This window comes from Cibotium barometz, chromosome 49, assembly GCF_041138505.1.
Source record: "Cibotium barometz isolate CiBa-2024 chromosome 49, ASM4113850v1, whole genome shotgun sequence".
Classification (NCBI taxonomy): Eukaryota; Viridiplantae; Streptophyta; class Polypodiopsida; order Cyatheales; family Cibotiaceae; genus Cibotium; species Cibotium barometz.
The window spans coordinates 13671048-13692184 of NC_141094.1; the positions used below are offsets into that span (position 1 = coordinate 13671048).

Genomic DNA, 21137 nt, shown 5'->3' on the forward strand with positions numbered 1-21137 from the left:
CTAGCATGCATACATCATGAAGAAGGATCATAACTACTATGTAGAGTTCATGCCCAATCATCTTGAGCAAAACTTATAGATTCCTTCTTCTCTGCACTTGGTGCAGATGCATGAGCCACACAGCCATGCCCGATTTTTTCTTTTTCTCCTTCTCTAGCTTTTTCTTACACTCATTTATGTAGTGCCCTGATTTCCTGCAGTAGTGACACTTGCCCTTCTTTTTAGGCTTATCACCTGAGGATTCTGATTTTGGCTTATAGCCACCATGCGAAGAAGTTTTACCTTTGCCTTTCTGACTGGCAACAAAAGCTTGGTCACCAACTTGCATAACAGATTTGTTTTGCCTAGACTGCTCTTCTTGCAAGAGTACTGAAAGCAGCTCATTAAATGTAAGGGCATTTGGATTTCCTTTCATCATGAGTCTAAGAGTAGAGGTAAAACTCTGATAAGAATTTGGCAATGCATTGAGAACTCTCGGTACTAATGTCCTATCGGGATATATCTAATCCACACTAGTGAGCTGCTCCTTAAAATCTTTGATCTTGGTCAAGAAGCTGTCCATTGAGTCTTCCTCATTCATGTGCTCAGACTCCTACTGTTTACGCAGATATGCAACACCTGGTATAATGCAACAAGTGCATCCCATGCTTGTTTTTAAGTCTTACATGACTGAATATGAGGAATAATGCTTCGCTTCACAGAAAGTGCAAGAAATGCATGTGCCTATGCATCTCTTCCATCCCATCTTGTTTGAGCAGCAATGGGAGGTACTGGTGGTGCATGTGGAGGAGCCACATTTGTATCAGATTCTACTTTAGATGTACTTGCAGCACCTGGTTACACTGGTAGCTGTGAAACAAGACGAGTTTCACTACCACTGACCACATCCAAAGACCTTTACCAACCAGTACATGCCTCATCACATAGGACAACAATGGGTAGTTAGTCCCATCAAGTTTGTCCTTAGTAGACATGTTGAATACATCACTACTACCAGCCATGACTGCCTACCAAATGCAAAATCTTTCAACACACTGCAAGTACTTAGTATTTACTGAATACAACCTCGGATGGTTGCCAACCAACTGAATCACTTGTAAAGTGTATGAAAAATAACACAGAGTAGAGAATAGATGGTCGATGTTGAAGACATTGTAGATGTTGTTACACACCAAATCTTTGCCACTGCACAACCCAAACACCCAAAATCGAGCAGAACCAATCCAAAATGACGCCTCTCTAGAACGTTTGCAGAAACCTTGTGGTGCCCAAAATGCACCCGAATCACGCCGTGGATCCCAAAAAACTTTGTATACTTCGTATACAACACACTATAGTATATACCTTCTGCTCCCTAGAGAGTATCTCAATTGGAGACAGAAAAGCAAGGTCGTGAGGAGGGAGACAGACTACTAGATCAAGTGTCAAGGAAGCTAGCTCTGATACCAATCGTTAAAATTAGGGTTAGGGTTGCAACAATGCACACACACAAGATAGACAAGCTTGAGAGCACACAAACTCACTAGATTAGAATAAAAAAATGTGTGCCAGATACGAAAGATAAGTACAGACCCCAAAATGAGTAGATAAGATGGTGTACATATGCACGGGGAAAAAAACCTCCTAGTGAGGAAAAAAGTGCCCCAACATGTGTTCACACACATCACTACCATATAATGCTATAAACACAGTTGTAAACTATGTTATAGGCTTGTTTCAACAACAGAGATTTCCTAGGGTAGAAGAAGCTGCAATGGAATATCCCCAGACTTTGGGAATACATCCCGTAAACTGTACCTCAATCTCTTGACCTCGAAAGTGATCCTCTCTTTCTTCCATTCAGACGCACAAGAATGGTTCGGTTCAATATGGATCTAAACATTGCAAAATCCAATGGGTGTTTACACCCCAACAGTTGGTCCCTCCTCAGAAAGAGTGACCCAAGATCCTGAAACCTATTATAATGAGGAGTACAACGAAGAGGAACAAGAATGGCTAGTTGGCACTCGTATCGAGAAATCCCCACAGATAGCTCAACACAGTACAAAAATCCCCAATCCCTTCTCTTTACTCAGAGAGTATACATCCGTATCTATGCTACGGCATCAATTCGGGCTTCAAGGCATAACCATTGGGTACTCGCAACCGCTACAGCACAAGGAAGAGTACCAATTTTCACAATCTCACAATAAGAGACTCTGAAACGTACGTCCCACCTCTTGCCCCCGCCGTAGTAAACAAAGAAGAAATAGAAGACTATGTTCAAGTCCTAGAAGGACCTGAAGAAGACCACATTGCTCTTGGGCATACAGTGTCCAGTGACCCACCACCTCAAGTTGGGGAAGAACAAGACTTGAATCACCCAATCTTTTTAATGAAGGATTGATGAAAACCTCGGAATTCTTAGCAGAGGTCAATGCCCATATGCAAGTCGTCCAAGCTAAAAAAACACTGAGAGAAATTAGAAACCCAACTCTCACATAGTACCAATGGCACCTGTTTGCGAGACGTCCCATTTAGAGGCCCAAACACTATGTCACCTAGAGACGGTCGAGGACTAGCACCTCACATTCCCCTAGCACCCTTTGTTCCAATTATACGATCAACATGACAAATTCCACAAGCACATGCTAGACGAGTAGTCGGTAACCCTATCGTATATGTTTTCCCACCTCATCTCGTGGATACTATCCATACGCACCGCCTCCTCTGCAGAGCTACACCATTGGACACAGCGCGTGTAGACCAACACAAGCTAAGTTGGTGCTGCACATTGCAAAATTGTTAACGAAGTTTCTAGGGGATGGTGATCCCATCCAACACCTAGAGATGTTTGAGCAAGTATGTGAAACCTACGAGGAAGTCGATAATGTTACTAAAATTCATACCTTCAATCTAACTATAGACGGAAGAGCGGAACAATGGTATCGTGGGTTATAACCTGAGGAGAAGGTTGACTTCAACACACCCAAAGCACTTCATTCTCGGATTTTCACGAAAAGTGGTGTAAAGTGGAGTGCTGCAATCCAACTCGGTAATCTCCAGCAAAACAAAGGAGAATCTATTCGAGATTACATACCGCGTAGAAAACACTTGAACTCTCGTTGCACACCAAGTGAACGGGTGAGCGATGATCAACTTTTGCTTAAATTCCGACTCGGAATTCGTAACAAAAAACTTCATGACTATTTAGTTTTAAAGGACCCCTCATCTGTCAATGAATGTTGTAAATTGGTAATAAAAATGGACAATAATATGAAAGAGACTGAGGAACAAGGAATTGATTCCACTACTCATTCTATTTCAACCAAAGCCAGTAAATCAGAAGACACTAGCCTTAGGACATCTGTGATGATAGGCTATGAGTAAAATGACGATTGATGAGCTCATTAATGCTAAAAGGACTCAAATAAAATAATGTGTATGAACCCATGGAAAATTAGCACTTGTATCCTAGAAGAGAATTAGTTTGGTGCCCAATTTGGAGGAGCAATCATTCGAGAATGCCATTTGAGATGTAGAACACAGTTGTATTGTGCTCATTGTCAATGGTATGGTAACCACGACACTTTGCGTTGCTACTACCAAAGAAACCTGCAGTCACAACAACCTGGACAGGGGCAATTTCCTCCCTTGAGAGACAACCATTGGCACTACCTGCACCTTAGTTAGTGCAGCAAACCATTGGCCATGTAGTCCAACAAGCACCAATACCACAACAAAGAGGATTGATTCAATTTCCAGAAGCACCCATTCAACCCCCTGGCTTACCACCCCAACCACCAATTCCATGAGTGACCCCTATGCATCAAGTTGGAGTGGAGGAGGCACAGGACTTTGAGCAGTATGAAGGAGAAGAAGTTGAATACCCAGAGCTGCCCAAATTGAGCTTCTACTCGGTACAAGACGAATCTTCTGAACCTATTCTAGTCTACTATCAATCTGGCCCACCAGCAAGAGGAACAATGCCCATGGCACCTATGCAACGACAACCCATCCAATGTTACCATTGTCAAGGCCCGCATAGAATTACCCAATGTCCAGATAAGGGAACCCCAATAGCTAATCCAGCTACGCCACAAGCCCAACTTCAATAATTAGATCCATTAGCACATATAGCTACTTTGCCATGAGTGTGGAGTATCCCATTTGTTCAAAGACTACCCATTCAAGGCACCTATTATACTTACAAGTGAGCTAACCCCCTCCACGAGCCTTGACTTACTAAGTGTGAGTAAGTGTGTGATTCGTATGGTTCCACTCAATGTAATAACAAGGCTACAAGCAAAGAATAAGGGAAATGAAGGAAAATTAATGAAAGCTTGTGCTCAACCCAATAACAAAAACAAAGAAACCTCTACCCCCCCATAACCAAAGAAACCTCTACCCCCATAACCAAACCCAAAACCACAAGGAACGCTAGAAAGCGTGTAGCTAGAACCTTAGGTGAAGGCTAGGAAGAGGTCTCAATTCAAAGCGGGTCAAAAGACTCTGATGTTGCATCTCTAGCTTGCTGCATCTCTAGCTTCTTCTTCTTTTTTAAAAAGCCAAAACCTTGCCTTAGAACATCCCCAAACAAGCTCAAAGGAAAACTTGATTATCCTAATCCCATTGTGGAAAAAAGAGCGTATTGAACATGCCCAAGAACTTGTCCATCAACTCCAACAAGAGATGAAACTAGTGCTTGAGAAAGTTCAAGATTACCCTACTTTCATACCCTCACCAACCCCGCATAATTTGACCCCAACATCATCACTAAATCATCATGCTGGGAATCTTGGGGAAAACCACCTCTTGATACTACATAAGTGATTGTGAAGTTAGCAGATGGAAACAAAACTAAACCAATTGGCACTCTCCGAGATGTAAAAATAAAAAACTTAGGCATGAGCTTTATTTACACCTTTATGGTTATGAATTTTGAGAGGCCAAGTGCCTATGAAATGATCATCGGTTGACCCTACATGTGTCAAGCGCGTTTAGTGCATGATTGGGACACCAATTAAATCTATTGCAAAAGGGCAATCGAACAATCAAAGTTGATCTTCATACTTGGAAAACACACCCAATGGCCAAAAATATTCTTTCTGACTACAACAATCAATGCAAGCTTGTAATATCGAATGATCAAGGACAACAAACCAGAGAAGTCGGAATTTGCTTCAATTCTGGATGACATAGAAAATTGGATGTATATTCTTGCTACAATGGATATCTTACCTCAAAAACAAGGCACACGATTTAATTGATTTGATGGGACAGAAATCACCTCGTTATATAGCTTAGGAGAACAGTTTCATTAATGAAAATGTCTCCTCAGAATTGTCGATAGATAGTGATTATTCCGTGAGATCATCAACTACATACCAAAGGTGTCGATGTAAGATAAACCAAAGGAGAAATAAATTTCCCTGAGTAATTCCAATGGAAATAGATTCTCATCAGTTAAGTTACCTTCACGCAATTGAAACCCATACCTCATTTGCTAAAGAATGAAAAATTGACCTAAGCTAGGTATCCATTCCAACCAATTTAGTGGCACCGCAAAGATAACGTCTCAAATAAATCCACCAAAACAAAGCTCTCGAGATCTGCAAGGTGCTGTAGAAACAAAGCAAAAGCGAAAGTTGATGCTCAAATACGTGCTAAATTGAAAGAGCTTAAAAACACAAAAGAAGACAAAGATCTGTTCCTGAATACTTCAAATCCTACAACATAGGAGATCGCACGGTCCATTCTGAGAAAGCCGAGCGTACTGTGGCTCAAGGAATAAATGCATCATATGACGGCCCTGCCGAGGTTAAGGAAATAAACTTGGCTAGCCTAGGTGAAGAACCAAGACCAATATTCATCGCCAAAGACCTCACCCTTCAAGAAGAAAAGGCATTACTTACTTTTATACGAGATTTTGAGAATATGTTTGCATGGAAATACATTGACATTAAAGGTATTCCCATGGAAGTTGTTAAACATATAATTTCTATTGTTGAGAACACAAGACCAGTTTGTCAACGCCCCTACTCGATGAATCAAAAATATGCTCAATTGGTCAAGGAAGAAATTGAAAAATTATCAAAGCTGGATTCATCTACGAAATTGAGCATACGGAGTGGGTATCGTCGATTGTTATTGTCCTAAGAAAGAATGGAAAATTCAAGGTTTGTGTAGACCTCAGAAAGATCAATGTTGCTACTGTTAAAGATGGATACCCATTGCCATACACAGAACATATGTTGGAAAGGGTTGTAGGAAAAGAATCTTATAGCTTCTTAGAAGGATTTTCCTGATGTAACCAAATACAAATTGACCCCAAAGATAAACATAAGGCCTTTGCTACTGAGTAAGGAATCTATGCTTATAGAGTTATGCCATTCTAGATGAAAAATGCCCTAGCCACATTTCAAAGATTGATGTGCACCGCATTCAAAAAATACCTTCAAAAATTCCAATGGAATACCTTGTTCCAAGACTTAGAATTGCAGTAAGACATGAATTGCCTGGCCACCCTCTAGTTAATTTACCAGAGCGACACATTGACCTTGAAAAACTAAAGGAACAACGACTCAACGTAATTTATCACATGATGGTAGAAAAACTATGACATAAGCAGTGACAACAATCTTTGGGATAAAGACATATCCGTAGTATGTTTGGTTCTCTTTTACAGTGTAAAAAATAGTAAAAGAAAATTGAAATACAGGGGACTGGGACCATTTAGAGTTGTTGATATCACACAAGGATTGGTAAGGCTTGTCACCCTTGATGGAGTTGAAATGCAAGAGCATGTGAATGGTAGCAAAGTCAAACACTACTATGGATCCCTAACGCACAATGCATTAATGCAATTACACAAACAACAAAAAGCTAAAAAAGAAGTTGAACTTGCAAAACAGAAACCCAAGCTAGAGGCCTTAGCACGACAAAAGAAACATCAAAAATCAAAACCCCTAAAAAGAATGGAGATTTCTGTTCCCATGGTCAATCTAACAAGTGCAATGGAAACCAAACCTGTTATCAAACCAGCTTGAATTGAGTTGGAATTTCCACAAAAGGATCTTCTTGGTATGTGGCCCACTCTTATTGATACAAGGCTTAGTCAAACTTGACGTCATGGGAAACATGGGTATCCCTTGGTCTTCTACAATCGACACAAGAAAAGCCTACATTAAAGGAGTGAATAAAAAGAAAATAATTGCCATTGGGAGTTTAAAAGCAAACATATGCTGGTTCTAAACCTTTGGTATCTACTATGCAAGAGTCTGATCCTCGGAAGGGGATGATCCTATGAAGGGGATGGATGGCTACTCATGAATGCCAAATCAACTAGCGTCTAAACCAAGTGACCATCAATTTACTCATGGCAAAAGTCACCCTACCTCTTTCGGATGGAAATAATGAAAATGATACCCCATCCGAGATAATAGATCTTAATCTACCCTCCTCATCAAAAACCAAGCCTTCATCACTTAGTTTTAACTCCAATGAAACACCAACAATGAAGATCAAGGAGATTACTACAAATCTCTTCTCCAATATCAATGTAGGGTCCGAAACAACAGACAAAATTCTTGCACAAGGAATAATACACTGGGTTCCCAAGGAGTTATTAACCACTCACAGCAAAGCTCTACCATTACCAATAAGAAAGGGAATATTCTTGGGGTAGAAACGAAAAAGACAAGCTAAAACAAAACCTATTGATACAAGGCACGAACTTCAGGTACAATCCATAAATTATGGGTTCCAAAGAAACTCTTAGAATCCTAGAGATGATGGAAATGATCGTGTATGGATTCCAAAGCACAGTCTCAAAGCAAAAACAACTACACGATCTGAACCACATATATCAAGGGAAACCAAGCAATGGGTTTAGAGACCAAAAAGCAACCAAGATAATCAAGTGCTTTAAGTAACCGCAAAGGACATTGTATTTCTGATGCCTTGGGTGACAAACTGGCACATGATAGACACTCCAAACATGATGACACCGAAACAAGCATCAAACAAGCCCCCAACAAATGAAATTTATTTGTGAGGAGACTTTGCTCTCTTTTCCTCCCAAACTGGATAATGTACCAACTCCCTTGTATCAAGAGAGGGAAATTCCCAAAAAGAGTACCGACATTATGTTACAAAACATGAAGCCAATCATCGTGCCACGCAAACAAGATACAAATCAACAAGTTCAACACACTGCTGCAACTACAAAAGTTGCACATGATTGGAGGTGGACAAAATCTTGTCCACCTACTAACACATGTGCATCAACGACCCTCTCCTCAAAATTTTCTCAATGGTTAACTTGACACTACCACACACCGGTATGGTAGCAAAATTTTGTTTTCAAACTTTTTCCCTTGTACATACCATAAACCTAAATTATACAAATACTTCGGGACTTCTTGTCAACCCCTTTCCCTTTGATACGGGATTTCGGCAAACTTGTCAGCCCCTTCCCCTTCCCCTTTCCCTTTGATACTGGATTTTGGCTCGTCAGCCTCTTCCCCTTTCCCTTTGATTGGCAGGGCTTCCGGCAGAACTAATTACAGCTTCGTTAATAAGTAAGATACGTTGGGGTCAAAGCCAGTAGTGGATGCCCACCCGGTAGAACCTGCCGAATCTCGCTAATAGAAACTTTACTTTATGGATGCGAACACGAAACATGTTTAATGGACACGAATTGGTTTAAGTAGAAGGGTCCTGAGTGAGGGGGGCAGAAAGTAACTCCTTTAATTAGCATTAGTGGGAAAAGCCTGGCTCTCATAATCAAGGGACCTGTATGCCAGGTGGATATTAGGCACGTGGACATCAAACCTACCCACTTACTTGGAAGCAAGTACATAGTGGGCATCAGGATCTTAGACCAGCTGCTTGGGAGGCAGATATAGATAGATTAGAGGGGACAGAAATTTATTAATTTAAAAAAATAATATATATATATATATAATAATCAAAAAATGTGTGCATCAACTTAACGACCAAAAGAACGATCAATAATCCTTCAAAGTGTAATTTGAATGCAGGAAATGGACTTCACTTGGATTGGCACGAGCGTACCCCTGTTGGATGCAAACTGCATGGAATTGTACTATTAAGGGGAGTTAAGTATTCCACCTTTCCAGACCCACTCACGTTTTTTCTATGCAACATTAGGGGAGAGATGCTGCGAGAGTGCATTTGTTAACTTGTTTTATTTGCAATTCCATCCCATTGCACCATGCCTTGCTTGTAAACTTCACATGCTATCTATAACATCCCATTTATGCTGGCATTGCTACATATATTTTCGATGCTATAGGACAAGACTACTTTAATCTATAGGTAGTAGGATAAACCCTACAAAGACATGACGATATTAATGTGTCCTACCTTGTTAGTGTGCCCTATCAAGTAAGAACTCAACAAGAACTTATAGATCAATGGCGAAGGGAATGGCATTATGCACTCACACCATCATTCTATGACATAATGTTACCATCTGTTTGTGCCTTTTGGGAGACAGTGACTGATTTCAAAGATAACTTCCATGGACAAAGTTCCCTTAGTCATTTACCGGTCATACTCATGCCTTTCCATAGTCAAGAGGCACTTACACCATTGCCACATGCCACCACAGGACCAAATCTCTTAGAATCACCCAATCACAAGAAAGATGACCCTAGTGACATGGAATTATCACATACTTATTAGCTATGGTTGTTTGATGAGGACGAGCTCTTATGCTAAACACCTAGCAAGGAAACTTTAAGCAGCTTTAATTTCCATAATTTATCTAACATTTTGGTTTTGTGTAGAGTTTACCAAGTTTTATCACTCTAAAGCTTTAGAAAACAAATGACAGCAAACAATAACACAATCTTTTGCTACTTAAACAAGTGTATTCGTACTCACTGACTTTGTGCTATTTCTTTCTTAATTATTTGTTGACGAGTGTGTAAATTAGTTAGTAGTAATAAACTGGTCTAAATTTTCTAAGTTTGCTACTTTATGATTATTTGCTATGATGCTTCACTTGAATAGTATTGTCCTATCAATCCTAGACACAATTAAGATATGCCAAAGGAATAGGCGGAGTTCTTTGACTTACTTCTAGTACAACCACTCTAATTTATATTCTAGCTTTATAGGTAGATTGTAAGTGGGAGGTTTGTAGTTTACTTTTTAAACATTCTTACGATATTACAAACTTTTTTTTAGAAAAACAAAAAACAAAAGACCAAGAAGATAACCATCGCCATGTAGATACTTGGTAGGCCCCTTGGACACCCATCACGGTGCCTTGGTATCGAAGCCTAGGTCTTCATGGGGTGGTTCCTTGTGTCTAAACAATGCTAAAAGGGCTAGAAAAGCCAAAGAAAAAGAAACAAAAAAGAAAAAAGAAAAGAGTGTTGACAGTAAAACATTTTCCTACCACATAACAGCTTCACATATAGGTTAGATATGATTGGGTTGGTTTAACTAGAAAATAATATAGAGAGCAAAGTCATAACCGTAGGCGTGCTCTTAAATCTTATTTAAGTTTTGATAGATGAGTCCTATTCCATAACCTAGCCCGAGCAATAATGATTCATTTTAGTAGCAAACTTAAGAGACGAAGACCAGTTGTATTTGCGATATGTGCGTATGCAATTATAATTGCTATGTTAATGTTAATGTTCATGTTTATGTGTCTACTTCAATAACGTTTCACTGTTGGTCTTCTTGTCTTGCAGATCTAATGAAGGCTCGTCAACACACATTTCCTCCATATGACGTCAACTTATCTTCACCAACAGATTCCAAGGACGAAATCTACAGTAGGAAGGGGATTATGTTAACCACCTTGGTTAACATGGTTTCTGACACCACGCGACAATGACAAACATGCATTATGCTCATCTACACTAAGTTTAACCACCTAATCCACACCCGATGCCTATCTATGGCTGTAAGTGACGTGTTTGCAAGAGGCAAGAGCTTCCCGAGGATAAAGAATGAAGAATGTATTATAAGAAGTGTATTTGCATATTGTATAGTGCCAAATTATGAGCCAAGTATTGCATATTGCATTGGGCATCTTGAGTGGACATACTTTGAGTGAGTGTGAACACTATTGCCTTGTGTATATATCAAATTTCTATCATAATTGAGGACTCTCTCCATTTTACTCTATTACTTGTGTTGAAGAGCCTCTTGTGATTAGGTAATTAGTAATCTTGTGATTATTTAATTAGTGAGTGTGAGAGGTAAGGGAAAGTGATTGCCTCAAGGCTAACCTTGCTGACGACGAGGAGAGGAGAAGGAGCCAAGATTCCCCTCAACGAAAGTAGCGACCTACGATTTTGACTAGTGGCAAGTCCTTGAATGACAAATAAGGTAAGCCCCGAGCACACGAACGAGCCTTTAACATTTATACATTTACTCATACTCTATATATATATATATATATATATATATATAAGGTAAGCCCCGAGCACACGAACGAGCCTTAACATTTATACATTTACTCATACTCTATATATATATATAGAGAGAGAGTATGAGTAAATGTATAAATGTTAAGGCTCGTTCGTGTATATATATATATATAGAGTATGAGTAAATGTATAAATGTTAAGGCTCGTTCATGTGCTCGAGGCTTACCTTATTTGTCATTCACGGACTATATATATATATATATATATATATATATATATATATATATATATATATATATATATATATATATATATATATATATAGTAAATGAGTAAATGTATAAATGTATAAATGTTAAGGCTCGTTCGTGTGCTCGGGGCTTACCTTATTTGAAATGCACTACAATTTAACTCTTTGCTTTTCTACATAACTAGCTTTTTTCAAGCTTGAGAAGTCCATTGAAGGAGCATTGTCTATATCGATGATTCATCTAAGATCAATGGAGTTCCCTTTCTTACTTAGTACTATGTTGATTGTAAAATTCAACATTTTCATAAATGGCTAGTGGATCTAAGACAACTTTTAAGGAAAGGAAGCCATAAAGGTAGAGCACCCTTATGCTGAATTAAACTTACCTTTTGTAATAAAAGTGACATTATCTTTATTTTGTTTGATTATTGCTTGTTTTTATACATTGTTTCAATCATGGAGGCATCATATGAGCTACTATGGGCCAACAAGGCGGTGGTTTGTGTTGAGCTTTGTTTCATGATCCTCCAAACACCCTTCACAAAAATATCATCAAGAAGTATTTCATAATCTTTGGCCTCTTTCATCCGTGTAGTTTATCATAAGTTGTCTTTGTAACTTATTGAGTATTATTTTACACTAAGGTGATATTAGCCTTTTGAGATTTTGTGCATTATGGCAAATATGTGACATAAATATTGATTTGGGGCATTTTAGCGAGTCTTTCTTTCTCCTTTCTATAGATGAACCACTTACATTTATCAAATTGTTTCTCTAATACGCTCCATATAGAATGGGGCAAGATTCTATGTGTGAAGAGAATTAAGCATATGGTAAAGAGAAGGCTGGCTTGGAAAGAGAGAGAGAAAAAAAAAGCTAGCTACGAAAAAATTAAAATAAGTTGTCTTTGTAACTCAGAGTATTGTTTTGCACTAAGTTGACATTAGCCTTTTGAGCTTTTGAGATTTTGTGATTTATGGTAAATCTGTGACAACTTTTTATAGATGAACCACTTACATTTATCAAATTTTTTTCTCTAATATGCTCCACATATAGAATGGGGCAAGATTCTATCTGTGAGAAGAGAATTAAATATATGGATGGATAAATTAGCTAGCTATGAGGCCTAAGAAGAAATTAAGGTGGGGTGTAAGAGCGTGTAGGTATGGGAGCCTCTTCAAACTCACAAGCTGCACTAATGATATAGGTGTTGGCTTCTTGGCACTGCTGGCTGGGAACCAAATGTCTGTGCTTTAGGTAGAGTACCTCGTCTCTTTGGTTCTGGTGTTACACTTGAAGTCCTCTTGTTGGGTAGGAGAAAGGCTAAGGCTGCTGCCTTGGGGGAGCCATAGTTGTGTGTGACCTTGTTTGCAACAATTCCTCCATGACCCACCACCAACTGTGATTGTGGCATTGGGTTCTTGTCGTGGGCTGGAGGTGAATGCAAACAGTAACAGCATCAGGCAACAAGCTGCTTCAGTAGCTACAACCTCCATCAGTAGATAACCCTCAAACTCCTCTCTCATTCTGCAGACACCTCCCATTTGCAGCAAAAATCTTGCCCCATCTGCATCTCAAGCTGGCAGCCACCCATTTTGCATTTCAGGCCAGTTTTGGCATCCCACAGCACCAGGGGCAGCAAGATGCTCTACCTGCATACTTTACCCATTATGGTCAATGAGTCAGCGCTTTCAAACCTAGTAAGAAGAAGAAAAAGAGAAGAAAGCATGGTGTGGCAGGCTTGTTTTGAGAAAGAGTGTACCCTGCATTTCCTCAAGAATTCACCGTTTCCGAGGTTCCCTCAGGATTTGCCTGTTACTGCAACCATGAGTGATGCCTTCGTTGTCTTGCAGCACACACCTATACCTTAGTATAGGTTTAGTCTCCATACCCCAAGAGCTTCATCATGTACTAAGCTTAAGCCATACTTCTGTTTATTTTTCTGCCCCTAATTGCTTCATCTTTTTGAATGTCACAGTGGATGGAGTGGATCTTAATAAAGAGAATTCGCGAGGTCACACGTTCTTTCATTATGACTTTCAAGAGAATGATCAAGTGTGAGCATTAAATCTTTTCACAAATCACCATCACAATGCGACACAGCCAGTGACTACAATAACGAAAAACAAAAAAAGCCAATCTCCACCCTAGCAGAATGAATTTTCAAGACCCATGTACAAAAGGCATTTTCTAAATTAGTTACGTTGGCAAGCACCCCCCCCCCCCCCCCCCCCCCCCAAAAAAAGGTACCAACAATTTTGGCCCTCAAATGAAGCTGAAACTGAAGAAACAGACTTTACATGTCAATAGTATTGTTATATCACCAGGCATGATATGGTGCCATGGAACATGAAAGATTATATTAAGCTGTAGAAGGAAATTATTGAACAGAAATAACTATAGCTAACTGAAGTTGGTGTGATAACTATTCCTGCCTAGAGCTAGACAAGTCAAACTGTGTCAAAGAACATGTAACCACATTGTGTGCACGTCAATGGCGCACCCATTTCCGTTGCACCCATGGTCTTCCACGATCTTGATGGTGAGTATTCTCCCCTCTGCCTTGCTTCTCATTTTTCGCCAAGTGTTTTGGTCGATTACCCTGCTGCAGGCAACCTTGAAAGTCACCAGCTTCTCTCCAACAAGTTTACCCTTGGTGGTCTCTACCTCAAATGCAGCCACTGCCTCTAGCTCCAAGAAAGGGGGTGCCCCTTATGTTGCTGCTGCCCACTTCCTGGGCTCTGTTTCTGCACCAACCACACTCTCGGCCAGCTTCGGTGCCATCACCACCCGCATATCCTCCCTACGCTTGCAAAGGTAAGTCTCCTCGGCATTTAGCATTGGTTGATGCTCCCATTCACTGCATATATGGGTTCGCACTCCATCCTTGATGGTTCCTTGCATACATTCACTTAACTAACTCGAACGACACCTGTCCAGCATAACAGTATTGTAACTACTCTCTCTTTCTATATTACGAGAGCCACACACGCTAATCCGTACATACAGCAATACACCACATTACATTTGGCTGCTCTCTAACCTCAGCAACAACTCAGTTTTCAACATACAGTGTAAACAATAATTGTAAAGATGTAATTCAAGCAACATGTTCAACTAAATTACAATATGGCCCTCTTCTGTAATACTGGTCAGTTAATATAAATTCCCACCACTCCATAAACATTATCCAGAAATGAGTGCTAAGCAGCACACGAACATGTTGCAGATGTCCTTTGAAAAATACAGACCATACTATAAATAAAATCAAATATGAAAACCTTGGACCCAGAACATAAAGGCCTTACATACTCTCTATTGCAAACACAGCATGCCACTGAATTATTGGGTTGAAAGCTCCAAAATGCTGCCAGACCTGAATTCACAGGACTAGGGATTGCCAGAGGCAAAGTCCTAGCTTGCTCATACACAGCAGCTCTACAAGAATGTATAAAATACAGCACTCAATATGTCCTCCTTTAAGGAATGCTGCTCCTAGATATGAACACGTATACATCATTGACTTCCAACTAAAAGGCTGCTTTCAAGAGTAACAAAAGCTGGCCTCGGATATGGCTTGGCATACCCGTCTTCTACAGGTAGGCATTGACAGAGCAAACATCTCACACAACTAAGAGCTTATAAGCTGTGAAGGCAAGGCCTGCTTTACACACCCTTGCAGCAAAGTGTCAGAGAAAATAATCTGGTGCAGGCTTCTTCGATGGAACACCTCGTGCTTCCTGTTCCAAAGAAAACAAGGCAATAAAGAGTTAGGGGATATTCTCTCTCTCTCTCTCTCTCTCTCTCTCTCTCTCTCTCTCTCTCTGTGCAAGATCGTGAGAGAGCAGCAAACAGCACATGGCAATGCTACGGAGGGAACAAAAGAGTACAAGAGAAGATAGATGCCCAAGAAAAACAGAATCACTAGGAAAGACATCATGGTCAAATATGCAAACCAAGGCGGTGCAAAGGACTTTAGACGATGAGAGCTGGTGACAACAAATGCTATTAACTTGATTCATGGAAACTAAGTCAAGTTGTTGCACCTCAAAGGCAACTCTCTGTTTAAACTAATTGCCACGGCCAAACTGGTTTGAGTTCTCCTACTCCATCGAATTGGGTCTTTCCTGAGCTTCTTAGAAGTCAAATTAAGCTCCTCATGTGTCACTAGTTGCTTGATATCTCCAACATCGCATGGAGATCGTCCACACTTTGAGCATCGCTGACCTTTGCAGGTACCTCATGGGTCCTGCTAATGCACCACAAAGTCCGGAACTCACTTTTGTCCCAGCTATACGGTCTTATATTCATGGTCACAGACCCAGAAGTTCTTAAACTTCTCCTCTATCATGTAAAACTGAGGCTGCCTACTACAGTCTAGCTAAAATTAATCGGTGGTATTGTCGCGAGCTGCTGGAGCTTCCCCCCCCTTGCACACCTCCTGCCCCCCCCCCCCCCCCCCCCCCCCCCCGCGGGTCCCTCTCGCTATCTCTTCTGCCTCCCCCTCTTTTGTCTCCCACCCTCTCCCTCCTTCGCACGGCTGCCCCTGAGGCCCACATACAAAAGGTGGCATGTGTTGGAATATGTGATCAATGTCATGGCCTAAGGTTAAGGCACACAATGAAATGTAAAAGGACCATGTAATATGAAGAGAATCTAGGTGAATGAAGGGTAAACCCCCACTTGGAATAGGCGAGTTTCAGAAGATGCTCTGGAGGCTATATTCTAGGGAGCCATGTGGGGGGAGATAACCTTGGATGCCCTTGATGATATGTAAGCAATGATGTCACTCAACCTTGTACACTTTGGCTATAAAATGATGGCCCTCCTAATGAGAAATAGACGAATTTCTATGCTATGTGAAGCTCCTCATCATGCTGCCATTGTGTTCCCTTAATCCTTGATTAAGTGCTAGTTAATTACCTTTTTGCTCATGTGACCACCATGGTTTATCTTGAACCACCATAGCTCATTTATCATCCCTTGCTCACATTAAGCTTGCATTATCACTCATTATGCTTTTCCCAACATGATATCAGAGCCTTGGTTATCCTTAGGCATAGTAATTAACCACACTAATTATATTTCTCATTTTTTCAAGCTTTCCATTAAAGCTCCAACTCACCCCCTGCTGGTTTTTTGCTTCATACGAGCTCTATAGTCCATCAAATCACAAGCTTTTTGATTCAAAAGAAAGCTAGCAGCCGGCTCCATCGATGCCTAGCTCCATGTGAGCTCCCACGCTGTCTACGCGGCGCAATCAACTCTGCAACAGCACGCTGCCTTCTAGCGAAATTCGTCAAATTCGCGCTGTACGGTGAATGGTTTGCTAATTCCTCTTGTGAGCATAATATTGATGCTATGAAGCCTCCACGTGTTGATTTTCATGAGCAATAGTCCATTGTAGCTGCTGTTTGAACTAATTTATCAGTAGCAGTACATGCTGTGTTGCAGAGAAGATTTCCAGAGATTGAAGCAGCATCTTGACATGTTTGAGTGCTGAGTTTAAAGCCAATACCTTGGTTTTCACTTGGTTTAAAGCATTTTATGTTTCTCATTTGGGAAGAGCTTCATTCAATTGCTCAAAGCTCACTCTGTTTTTGGGGCAGTTTTCCCTCTTTGAATTAATCACCTCCATTAATCATCACGTACCTAATAGTAATTATCTATTGTGATGACATTTTAATATGCATATTGTCTTAAATACCTCTTTGCAATCATGCCTTCAGATGCGGAATCATCTAATGAAGCTTATATCAAGAAATCATTGATTAGAAAACCTAGGATGAAAATCAAGTCTAGGCCCAGTTATTATTATTATGCAAAGGCTTATGGGTTTGGGGAATTCTTGAGTAATAACATGCATCTATATGGTGATGGGGGATTCTAGCTTTTAATACTTTGCATTGTTCAATTTCAATCATGGAGTCAACATTTTCATCGTCCTCTTTCATCAAGAAATTCAACGGTCATGACTTCCACACTTGGCAAGTCAAAATGAGGTTCTTACTAATGAAAGAAGGAGTTTGGGGCATAGTCAATGGTACTATACCTAAACCTGCCACACGAGAAGGAAAAGTCTCTTGGCAAACCAAGGATGAGAAAGCATTAGCTCTCATTGCCCTTGGAGTTGAAGATAGTTATATACATTACATTGGTAATGGAACATCACAAATTGCTTGGAATTCATTGGATAAATCCTTTGGTGCTCAAGGCCTCCACAGCAAAATCAGTCTCAAAGTAGACTTTTACAGTCTAGAGTTCAAGGTTGATGAGACACTTGCGTCTCACATCAACACCATGAAGAGCTTGACGGCCCAGCTCGAAGCCATCAATGAACCAGTCAAGGAGAGTGATGCCATAGCCATCCTCCTAAAGTCAATGCCAATAGCCATCCTCCTAAAGTCACCACTCATGCCGACCTTAAAGTACATGCAGGATCCCACTTTGGAAGGGATAGAGAGTGTTCTCTTGGAAGAAGAGAAGAAGTTGAAAGGTAGGGCCATTAATCTTGTCTCAACCCAGGCATACCTTGTTCAAAAGCAAGCCGGTAAACCACTCCAATGTACACATTGTGGAAGGACAGGCCATCTTCTCAAGAATTGCTACTACAAAGACAAGCCAAAGCGAATGTGCACCAAATTTGGAAAGCCAGGTCACCTCGCCGACAAATGCTACACCAACCAGGCAAATATGGCAAGCACTTCGAATGATTCCGAAGAAGCAATTCAAGCATGTAACAATGCTACTACCTCTTTTGATGAAGCGGTAGATGCAGATTGGGCTTTCTAAAGCCAACAATGTTTATGCCCTCTCTTACCCAAACGTTTATGTATGGACACCTCTAACCACCGATGATGTAGGTTATGTGTTATTTTTATGATGCCCACAATATCTCTCAATAGGCCATGTAGCCCTCAAGAGGGGATTGAAGGGGAGGTGGGTCTCCATGACCAACAAATGATGATGATGCCCATGGATATGATGATGATGATGCTATGATGATGATGGGGTATGGGAGAGGAATGTTTTCATGTAGGAATGTTTTCATGTCATGCTATTTTCTTTTCGCAATGTAGAAGCCATGCTCCCTATGAGCTATGCTAACTTCTTTTATGTACTATAGAGCTATACTCCTTATGAGTTAAGCTTATTTTCTTTCATGTAATGTTTGGATCTAGGGAGGACAATATACCATGCCATGATCAAGGGAGGGTGTTGGAATATGTGATCAATGTCCTGGCCTAAGGTTAAGGCACACAATGAAATGTAAAAGGACCATGTAATATGAAGAGAATCTAGGTGAATGAAGGGTAAACCCCCACTTGGAATAGGCGAGTTTCAGAAGATGCTCTGGAGGCTATATTCTAGGGAGCCATGTGGGGGGAGATGGCCTTGGATGCCCTTGATGATATGTAAGCAATGATATCACTCAACCTTGTACACTTTGGCTATAAAATGATGGCCCTCCTAATGAGAAATACACGAATTTCTGTGCTATGTGAAGCTCCACATCATGCTGCCATTGTGTTCCCTTAATCCTTGATTAAGTGCTAGTTAATTACCTTTTTGCTCATGTGACCGCCGTGGTTTATCTTGAACCACCATAGCTCATTTATCATCCCTTGCTCACATTAAGCTTGCATTATCACTCATTATGCTTTTCCCAACAATGGCTTCAATTTCTGATATAGAGTACTTGGCTTGAGAGGAGTTAATTTTGGATTTTAGGGAGCAAGAACCTTGGCATCCACCAGAGTTTGAACGCAACCCCGAGAGTCTGTGTTTCTCAAGATCCAACGGGAGGAGTACCGGCCCTAACCTATCTAGATTAGATCAGTTCTATGTAAATGAGTGGGGCTTGTGGTCATGGTGGCATGATTGGTATTTTGGCAGGCACTACCTTTTACGATCATGCACCAGTTATTCTTTCCTTGGAGAACCCCTGTGGAGACAGGGCAAACATTCGAGCACCTGGATACCTAATAGCCTCATCTAGTACTTTGTGAGATATGCAACAGGATAGAGGAGATTTGGGAGAGCCCAGATTTTCACTCAAGAGCAACCGTAGGCACCTTGGATGCAAGCCTTGGAGAGATTAGCAGTTTATTACAGGAGGCAGCACAGAGCAGATTGGTTGGCTTCCGAGAGCAGGAAAGAAGCATTCATCGGGACCTAGCTTCCTTACAACGTCTTCAGGAGAGTGCACCTGATAGCCCATGGATCGAGTCACTTAGTTGCCACCCAGACAGAGCTGAGATCCTTAAGAGGAGAGGAGGGTCGGGAACAGAAACCATGCCAGAGCCTCCTTTTGGATGTAGGCGGAAGATAGGATCACTGGGGATTTCTTTGAGATTGCATTCCCACACAAGTGGAGAGATGGTATCCGTAGGTTGCAAGGCCAAGATGGATCCATTGTTACACAAATTTTTCAAGTTACTGTTCGTGTACTTGTAGAGTGTGAGCACCTGTTTGCGTCATAGTCACCAGGACTGGGAAACGGACAGGGACCGGACCAGGTAGAGGAAACGAGACCGGGCCAATTAAAGGAAACGGAAACGGCAAAAAACAACTTAATGCGCAAAAAACACATGTACAACTTAATGCGCAAAAAACAAATACTTCAGTACGTTGTAGGACTCGCATAATTAAACAACACAGTATTCAAAAAACATTAAAGGAAGTGGACATTTATTTGCTTAGTGAGATCTCATTATATAGTGCAATGAAATACATCTAGATCATGAGGCTCTACATACGAGTACAAGAAGACAAACTAGAGGGGGATCATAATGCCAAGGTCTAGATCTTGTAAATCATCTGAAGGAAAAAAGCCTGCACCACTAGAACTAGCACATGTGTCCATGGGTACACTACACTGCTCCTCTATATCTGAAGTACTCTCATCCGCCTCTGACCAATGTTTCCATTCTTGTGGGTTCTCTAAGCATTCTTGTAGCCAAAAATTTGCACTAACAAAAACCAAATCATCGGTTTTTCCAATGCCAAGATGGTTTCGGTTTTTTGAAGCGATTGACTAAAAGAGCTCCAAAGCTGCTCTAGGCAAGAAGAACTCATAGATTGGCTCAAGATCTTGATGGCCACCTCCTGTTAACTCCGGAACATCAGCCCCATAGTCCTCCCACCACACACGGATCGGTGGTCAACCGATCCGCCAATGCATTTGCTTTACCGAATCTTTTCTTGCAAGCTCTATAATCAGCTAGTTGATTCTTGATCAATCTTTGCTTCACAACATCTATTGTAGTCTCTCCAAGACAATGTCCCATCCATCCATGACCTCATCATCTGAGAACCGGTGCCTAGCTGAAAGTGAGGATCAACAACAAAGGCTGCTGCATGCATAGGAGAGTGATAGCCATCCCATCTATCCTGACATAAGGACCTCAACTCCTCATACTGTATTGGATTTGGCTCAATCTCCTTAAGTTTCTCCAGCATCTTGTCCATGGACTCGTATATCTAGCCAA

The 21137-nt window shown here is 40.8% G+C and overlaps 1 protein-coding gene across 3 annotated transcripts in view; it reads right to left on the reverse strand.

Annotated features, from left to right (window-relative positions):
• Nucleotides 1-14721: 14721 nt before the first annotated feature.
• Nucleotides 14722-21137, reverse strand: part of LOC147610318 (serine/threonine-protein phosphatase PP-X isozyme 2) — an 81193-nt gene continuing 74777 nt past the window's right edge. For all 3 annotated transcript variants that reach the window (XM_086785928.1, XM_086785927.1, XM_086785929.1), the window contains one exon: nucleotides 14722-15386. In XM_086785928.1, coding sequence (XP_086642054.1) covers nucleotides 15336-15386 — 51 coding nt within the window. In that variant the 3' untranslated portion in view covers nucleotides 14722-15335. The remainder of the gene's footprint in view (nucleotides 15387-21137) is intronic.